Source organism: Gallus gallus, chromosome 10, assembly GCF_016699485.2.
Source record: "Gallus gallus isolate bGalGal1 chromosome 10, bGalGal1.mat.broiler.GRCg7b, whole genome shotgun sequence".
In the NCBI taxonomy this organism is placed as follows: Eukaryota; Metazoa; Chordata; class Aves; order Galliformes; family Phasianidae; genus Gallus; species Gallus gallus.
The window spans coordinates 10,452,548-10,461,946 of record NC_052541.1 but is presented as its reverse complement, the minus strand read 5'-3'; the positions used below and the strand labels follow the sequence as shown (position 1 = coordinate 10,461,946).

General features: G+C 34.7%; 1 protein-coding gene across 2 annotated transcripts in view; it reads left to right on the top strand.

The window, feature by feature from the left end:
• Positions 1-5,319, top strand: part of COPS2 (COP9 signalosome subunit 2) — a 21,246-nt gene extending 15,927 nt beyond the window's left edge. For both annotated transcript variants that reach the window (NM_001031596.2, XM_015292009.4), the window contains exons 10-13: positions 1,425-1,522; positions 2,941-3,023; positions 3,796-3,854; positions 4,566-5,319. In NM_001031596.2, coding sequence (NP_001026767.2) covers positions 1,425-1,522; positions 2,941-3,023; positions 3,796-3,854; positions 4,566-4,710 — 385 coding nt within the window. In that variant the 3' untranslated portion in view covers positions 4,711-5,319. The remainder of the gene's footprint in view (positions 1-1,424; positions 1,523-2,940; positions 3,024-3,795; positions 3,855-4,565) is intronic.
• Positions 5,320-9,399: the final 4,080 nt, after the last annotated feature.

Sequence of the window (9,399 nt, the reverse complement as noted above, 5' to 3'; positions counted from 1 at the left end):
CCATTAATTCCACTTCAGACATGTCTTTTCTACTTCACTTTCATAGCTCCTTGTGAATTTGAGACAGAAGGAACTCCAGATGGCCTTACCCAAACTGATTTTATTCATATTCCTAATTTATATCTTTTATCTTAACATTTGAGTATAATTGCTTTTATAAACTTAATAATGCAATTAAGAAATGTGCAGAAGATAAAATCATTTCCAAGCACGACAATTATGTTTTTAATTCTTGTACTCTTCGTTGGTAACTTGAATGTGTTACATATGGTAAACAGAGACTTGAAATAAGCAACAGAATATGCTTAACTGAGATACCATTTAATTTTGAAGTGCAGTTACTGGTTTCATGTGATACAGTCCAGTCCACTCATAACTCTGTCCATAAACTCCTTTAAGTTCCACCTTAAATGTCACTGGTCTTCATATCGTCCCTCTTAATGATAATAAGAAGTGGCATTTTTGGTCAGTTGTTACCATTTGAAAACATACAGAGACCATAAATGCAAATTAGAATTTGTTCATAAAATGTTTGGTGTAGATCTTAAGCAGAAATTGAAAGCCTGTATTGATCAGTATATCTTTCAGGCTAAATACTGCTAGCCTGTAGTTTAATTAACTAAGTTTCATTGGTTTCATTAGGTAGTCCCAGTTACGGCTGACTGTTCCTTTAAGAAGAGATGATAGATTTGAATTATAAGATGACTATATTCCAAGAAAAATGTTGTTTCAGTGGTTACAACTCTTTTAAATGACGCTGAGGTGTGTCTACTGAACAATAATTGGTGTCTGAGCCCACATTGGTTTTGTAATCTTTTCTTGGATAACAAGATTGAGCAATTAAACTAAAAATTCACTATAAGTAAGAATCTAAACAGTAATATGCCAGAAATTAGTGATGGTTAGTCCTGACAAGCCAGGCATTTCTGCTATGTTCCAGTATTTTTAGAATTGAATTTAATGAAGACATTCTAGGAAGAATTTAAAAAACAAAAAACAAACACAAAAAAAACTGGAATCTTTTTCCTTATCTTTTTGTTAGTGTTGTTTTTACATAATATGAGAGTTCATTAAGCCAAATTTCAAGTAATTATACTGTCCAAAATTGGTTGGTTTTAGGCTTTAGGGCTTTCTGTTTATTTTGTTTTCAAGTACAATGGTTTGGAGAACAGAGTCCTCTTGCAGAAGAACTAAATGTTCTTAGTGAAGTTTTGTAAATGCTAACAGAAATTGAAAATAGAGAAAGGTCATTTCTGGAGCATTTCATCTTGAAATATTTTTTCCTTATAAAGATTCTTAAAAGATTCTGAATGTAGTTTTTTTTCACCAATGCTTAATACCTTTTTTTTTTTTTAAAGAATGAAGCCTTAATGAGTGTTTTTAATTTTAAAAATATTAATTGAATCTCTCACTTTTTCCTCAAGTGCCTATCAGAATAACGACATTACTGAATTTGAGAAGATTCTGAAAACAAATCACAGCAACATCATGGATGATCCCTTCATAAGGGAACACATTGAAGGTATTTTTCGAGGCTATTTCAGTCCTTTTTTATTGGTAAATTTTTGTGGTTTACTTTCTCTTTAACAGAATGAGAATTCTTCATTATTACTACTCAATAGACGATTCCTATACTGTTTCTAAGCTTGATATTGATCAGGATCAACATGCATTCAGGTGTTTGTTGAAAACAGTGGCTGAATTTATAGTACCTACGTTTTAAAAAACCGAAGTGCGCTAGCACATAGCTATCAGTTCCATTAACATAATTAAGTTATTCTCTGCATTTGTCACATCTCAGATTTTTAAAAGCCTCTCCCATGGAACATAGTGTCCAGTTTCAAGTAACTGCTGTTTTCTTCAAGAGTAGGACTAATTGTGGTATTGCCAAATCAATTAGCTGGATAGCTACTTGAAAGAAAGAGTTAAATCCAGAGACCTGGTTTTCTTGCACTTCTTGTTTGTAAAAGAGAGCATGGCAAACAGCAGAGGAAACTATATATAACACCTCTACTGCTGTTACATACAGGCTACCGGTGAACTTCAAAGTCTTGTAGGGAAACTCAGTGAGATGAGAGAAATGAATATGTAAGGAAGGGAGTCTAACAGAACTGGAAGGCAAAAAAAAGGACGACAGTTGAATTCAAGGACTGGAGAGAATTTGAGTTCCACCCCTTACATGTAGTCTGCTAGCGATACACAGGGAAAAAGACACTCATCTTCTTCAGTCTGTAGTGATATGGACTGCGTGTTCATAGTTACAGTGTTTACATACCTTTTGTTGTTTTAATATTCTCTGTTTTACTGAGAAACAGAGATTATAAATAATCTTGTCTTCAGTAACATTATATTAAAAGTCCTTGTGTTACCAGTTAGGTAAGGATCCATCTAGCTTTATTTGTCTGTTAATTTACAGTTATAATTCCTACTTTCATTTTATACAAATTTTCTTTAACATTGACTGTGGTATTGTACCTATCCACAATCAGCCCCTTCGTGCAGGCTGTTTTATCATTCTTCTGTTCCTCATCATAATGATACCATTAGGCTCTGAGCTTTGACTTAAAATATGAATATTACTCATGAAGTTAAACGTATGCAGGCTTCCATTTCAGAGCCTTAAGCTTGCCTCATTTAATTTAGTACAATGTAAACAATACAGCCACAAATTAGATGGGCAGACATACAGTTAGTTTGAATAATTCAAGTTTTTACCAAGGAATATATTGCTCCCTCTTTTAAGAATTTTCAGCTTTATCTATCTATCCTAGAGTTATGTATTGCCATGCTGTCCCTTGAGAAAAAAGGATCTTTATTTTGCTGTGCTTTCCTGCTACATACCACCTACATCACAGTATTTAGGCCTTCTTTCTTCACAGAGCTCTATCCTATCTTTATTAAATAAGTACTGTTGTTATTATACTTCTGTTTTTTTTACAGAGCTTTTGCGAAACATCAGGACACAAGTGCTTATAAAATTAATTAAGCCTTACACAAGAATACATATTCCTTTTATTTCTAAGGTACGTGTCAATGGAGCCTTGCATTTGCTTAAGTAAATGATTAATTATGAATAAAAGCATTTAAATACGGTGTTTCCTGAAATAGAACATCTAAAATATAATGTAAACTGTATTGTCATACTGATGCATTGCTGGCAGCTTTGTAGTGTGAAAGTGTGAATTTTAGGCATCTTACTAATGCTTATTATAAAAAGCATTATGATATATTTCTGTGGTACACAATAACCATATTTTGCTTGGTGTAGAAAAGGACATTCCTGAAGAGAAATATAAAATGTTAAATTTGCATAAATATGAAAAGGAATTTTATGGATATAAAAATCCAAGTTTTGATCTCTCTGGTTCAGGAGATGATTTTCAAATATCTGATGTGAAAGTTAGAGAACTGTGGTAACAGATCTATTATAAGACTGGAACTACTGATTTCGTTCTCTAATCTCAAAAGAACAAAATCTAAAACAAAACAAACAAAAAGTATTTATTTTAAATACAATCGATGAAGGAACTGTTCTGGAGCTTCCAAAAATGTTTCTTTATCCTTTTCAGCCTTTTCTGAGAAGTTACTGATCTCTAGATTGTTGGCCATGTTTATTTTGGCTGGAGATCTTTTGCTTGACAGGTCACTGGTGAATTATTTTTTTTCAAACAGTAAGAAACAGAAATCTAGCCAAATTATATATATGCAAATAAACACTGGAAATATTTAATGTTGCAAAACAGAATACCAACACGATGGCATTTCTTTCTTTTTCTTTTCTTTTTTTTTTTTTAGGAATTAAACATAGATGTAGCTGATGTGGAAAGCTTGCTTGTGCAGTGCATATTGGATAAGTATGTCTTCTTTTTCTTGTTCACTGATCTTCTTTTACTTTAAAATAATCAAAGTATATAAGAAACAATAAAACAGTATTTCTGTGCTTTATAACAACGCTGTTTGATTCTTAAGCCAAAAGGTAATGATGTTGACTTTACTGGTTTGCTTGGCTTACAAGCGAAGTATATTTGTAATATGTGAGCCAAGAGAATTATATAGTGATTGAGTGTGTGATGTTTTTTACTTTAATTTTGAATTACATAAAATAAAAACACCTGAATTGTGATTAAAATTTATGATTATTCCTAGTAATTGGTGCTTATTTCCAGGTTCACAAATTATATTATTAGTCTGTTCTGCCTGACTGGAAAAGCTAAACAACAACTTATAAAATATTATTTTGGAGGGCAATTTATTTTATGTACTAGGAAGATGCTATCCACAGGTGGATTGATATTTTCTTTTTACATAAATCTTCGTATTACATGATTGCTTGCCTATAATGAACTGTTTATATGATATTACTTCAGACTTTATATGGCTAGGCAGATTGACCAATGAATTAATTGCTCAATGACTTAATTAATTTCATTTCTAGCCATAATGACAACTAAATAGTCAGTGTCTCCCTCTTATGTAAGAAGACCTCTTACTTTACCTCTTGATTATTGTTAGCTCCTATTGCTGTGTGTATTAGTGACTGTAGCTATTTATTTGTTCCCTTCTAGCACTATACATGGCCGAATTGATCAAGTCAACCAGCTCCTAGAACTGGATCATCAGAAGAGAGGTGGTGCACGGTATACTGCGTTAGATAAATGGACCAACCAACTAAATTCTCTCAACCAGGCTGTAGTCAGCAAACTGGCCTAACAGAAAACAAGCTTTTACAAACGTACCTAAGGCAACAGTGCAGTGATGTAAACCTTAAACGAACTGGGAATGGCAAAACTACTGTCGGTTGGTGTGCCCTGAAATTATTGGAGTTATGGCAGAAGTGCTTTTTTGATCAGCTGGTTTGTGTTTTGCTGCTGCATTTATCCCAAGAAAAAAAACAGCTTTAATCTCCAGAAGAAAACCAAAATGCCACGGGATTTATGCTGTATTGACATCTTGCCCTAAACATACAACATCCTAGTAATTTGTCAAAGGGCAGTTAATGACCAGAGAGAAGATTTTTGTCATGATTTTAAATACACTGACACATTACTGTTGGTTAAATTTAAAACATGTTTTACTTGCAGAAATTCTCACAGAAATAACCTGCAATAACTTGAAATGCATACCCTTTTGAACACTTCCTTTTCTCATGTATAAATTGAAATGTTTGCTGCATTTTGAAAAATGTCAATTCTCCAAAAATGTGTCCGTATATTTCTGTACCTGCAGTGTAGTAAAGGTTTAGAAGAAACCCCACAATTAGTGGCATACTGTCACTTAGGTTTCAAGCAGCAAAATAAACAGTGCAGTTCAGAGACTGTACAGTTTGTTTCTTGATGTGCTTTCATTATACTTGATTTTACTTTCATTATTTTTAAAGGAAGACGGATTGTTTCATTTTCACCTCACTGACGAAGGACAAAAGTCTAAACTTTGATATCTGTGCTGTTTATTTTTTTTCCTTGAAGTAGCTAAACATAAATACTGAGCAGTTCAAAAACTGGCATTTAGCAGTCTAAGTTAACTGATTTATATCTTGCAGTATACCAAACTTGTTATTGCTATCTGGTTGATGTTGGTGAGCACTAATTTGGCATTGACCAAAAATATGGTCTTTTTTTATTTTGTTTTATTTAAGAATACAAGTTTTCCAGGCAATACAATACCCTGGGAATAGCAATGCATACTCTGATTATTATAAGAATGGTAGAATCACTAAGGTTAGAAAAGGTCTCTAAGATCATCTAGTCCAACTGTCCACTTGCCACCAATATTGCCCACTAAACCATGTCCTTGATTATGACATCTATCATTTCCCTAAATACCTCCAGGAATGGTGACTCCACTGCTTCCCTGGGCAGCTTGTTCCAATGCCTAACCACTCTTTCTAAGAAGAAATTCTTCCTAATATCCAATTTGAACCTTGCTTGACACAACTTGAGGCCATTCCCCCTCTCATCCTGACACTCCTGGGAAAAGAGGCTGATCCTCACCTCACCACTGCCTCCTTTCAGGGAGTTGTAGAGAGCAATAAGGTCTCCCCGTGCCACTTGTTCTTCAAACTGAGCAATCCCAATTCCTTCAGCTGCTCCTCATAAGACTTGTGTTCCAGAACCTTCAAGAGCTTTGTTGCTCTTATCAAGGGTAACAATTTCAAAGAGATTATCATCTTCTTTTCTTGTTTGTTATCTTGTTTCCTGATCAGTGATCTTTTTGACCAGTTTCAGCGTATACAAAAAGACACACTGTGGGGACCCAGTACAGTAAACTTGGTAATAATGGAATACATTCTTTCCCAACTGTTTGATTTCACTGTAGTCTATTCAAGTCCTGAAGTCCAGCAACATAGTAGACACATGCCTGTCATATCCTAAGATTTGAGGTTCATCCATTAAAATACAAAGCTGTAATAGTTGCCACATCAACCTATCTGCCTGTGGCAGCTTGTTTAGTGTTGTCTGAGATAACATCAAGTCCTCCAGTTTAAAGCTAATGGTAAATACAGTCTTTCACAAAGCAGTACTACATACAGTCATTATTACAGTAGAAGGAAAAATATGTAAATAGAGCAATTAGCACCAAAAAAAAAAAAAGCACCTATAGTAACACATCTGTCACACGTGCAAGACAGCATGGTTAAACTAAATGTTCTAGAGCAGGACTTAAATGGTAACAGCATACAATTAGATGGGATAAAATTAACTTTCATTTGAAGGATAGTTCCCTTAGAAAATTATTTTGCTTTGTAGTTGTTAAAGTGAGTGGTTTCTTCTTTTTCTCGTGTTTACACATTAAAACTTAACATGTTGCATGAATAATGTGGTGCTAGATCTTGGATTTCTCCTTCACTGATGCATATTTTTTTAACAAATCCGTGTTTCTAATTTACCCACTCAAAACATGAATATAAATTGAATTTAGGATTTTAAGCAGAAGCAAAGATTTTTACCTTCATAAAATCCATAGATAACATTTACTGAAGGATGTTGTTTGTAGTGTGCTTCCTTACAGTGCTGTGATGTATAACATTTTTTCCTTTGAAAATTCCACTAAGATCTGACAGTGTCAAATTGAACTTTGCAAAATCAAATTGGTGTATAATACTTCATAGTAAGTGATACAGGTGGTCAGCATCAACCTCTGGAAGTCCTGGGCCCCTATCTACAGATCCAGAGACTTTCATATGGATGAGCAGCCTTGTAAGTTTCTCCTTCCTACTGGGACAGGGAACCTCAACAGTTATTTCAGTGTGTCTCCCTTCTCTGCCATTTCCTGCCACCCTTACTGTGGGTAGGAACAACTACTATCCTCTAAAGGAGAGAAGAAAAAAAGAACTGTGCTTAACTTAGTTTTATTAAAAAAAAAGAAGCAAGTATTCCCACCTTTGTCTGTTTTAAGTGATGTAACTTTTCTCATCCCAGGTATGTATTGTGGAGGCAGTTAGTTGCCTTTTATAAGGTTTTGCTTATGAAATACTGATTATAGTAGGACTAGGCTATCTAGTGAAGGACTACTAGCTTGAATAGTGAGAGCTAACTGTATTTTTTAAAGTGAAAAATATCAGTCTACCTCTAATAAATTGTTATTGGCGCTCATAGTTTAGCTCTTACTTTGCATATGTGCTCCAGGCACACAGTGAAGGCTTATATAATCCATATCTTTTTGTGTTCACATCACTGTTAACTTCACAGGTGAATCTTGTCTTTGGGAGAATGGGGGAAGGGGTTGTCTTGTCATGAAACTACAACAGAAAGTGCTAGTAGTTGCCATAGCCCATGTGGTAGATCTGTCTCTGGTATCATTTCTACCTCCTTGAGAAAACTGAACAAACAATTGAAAGCAAGAAGGTGAACTACTTATTTATTTATTTTTTAAAAGGTTGCCCTGCAGGTTCACTTCGTGGCCTCACTGCATTCTCCAGTTTCAGTTCCAATCATTAAGTTTCATTATTTGTCATAGCCATGCTTGTCACAATTTTGGATGGTTTTATATACGTTTTGCTGTTGGTACGAGATAAACTGGTGCCTTAGCTAGTGCCAATTACTATCTATTTGCAAAAGAAAATGCTAATGTTCTTTTATAAAAGATTACAATAGTGCTTAAGCTGTGTGTATAAACCCCTCATTTGAGTTGCTGGCAACTTATGCATTAAAACTGAACGTCACGCAAATGAAATCCTATAGGATCTGGGTGCTATATCTGCATGCATGTTAGATTATTTTTATTAATATTTAGCAAATATACTTTGGAGGAATTCATTCAGTTCTCACCTTAAGGTTCTCCTATGAGTTGGATCTGAAACCGCGATGTGCTGGGGATTTTAATTTCTTTTCACACTGGGTAGGCTTAGAAGCTCATTGAACAAAAAACAGAAAGAAAGACAAGGCAGCTGAAATCCACCTGGCAGAATAATATAACAGAGGTATTTGAATTGAAGTCTGTTAATACTGTCATTCTTGTAATTAGTCAGAAATGATCAGCTGTAAATTGTTTGAAAATTGTATTTTCACATTTACTTTTTTTTTTTTTTTTGGCTGGGAGGAGAAGCTGAACTAATTTGTTTGAGCAGGAATGGTGTTTGCATGGATTAACAGTAAAACAATACCATTCTGGACAGTACCACAGGCTTTTGCAGACATACAGCAATTACTTGAGCTAATGTTCCTTATATTTGTGTCAATACTGACTTATAAAAGTTGAGCTGTTACTCCATTTTCAAACTGCTAAACTTACCATTTCAGAGCCAGAATATACCTAAATTAGAGAACTAGATTTTAAAAAATACTACATTACAGCTAAATAGTTATGTTAATAAAGATCTTTACAAAAAGGATTATTGCCCCCTTAAATACTTCTAAATCAATGCAAAGGTAGATTGCAAACTACGACTGCAGTATAATAATTTGCATATTTAGCACTAAATTTTAGATGTAATAACTATAAGCCTTTAAATTTTAGATTTAATAACTATAAGCCGTGTGGCAAGAGTAAAGGCTAATCCCTTCCTGGCCATGCTGCAAAGAATTGCAAGGCAGGATCCATCCTGCTTGGCTCTGATGCCACCTTGCAGCCCGGTGGGAGTGCTGTGCTCACTCTGACTGCTGCCAGGAAGCAATTGCATGTTGCTATCAGAATTGTCATTCTCAGACTGCAGACGAGCTCCCAGCTCACCTTCCCACTTTGGTTTTGATGCGTTCCCTGCTGTGTTTGCCTTTGGCTGCCTGTGCAGGCTGCAACATGTTTTATCTCCCCATGTCACAGGCAAATGTTTAGTTTGCCAAGTTATACTTTGTTTTTTGTTTGTTTGTTTGTTTGTTTTTTTGTGCTTGTCTTTTTCAGTAATTTTACCGAAGGCCATAGTTGCAGTCCAGTAGAGCTATGTCATTTTGGAGTCAGCTTCAT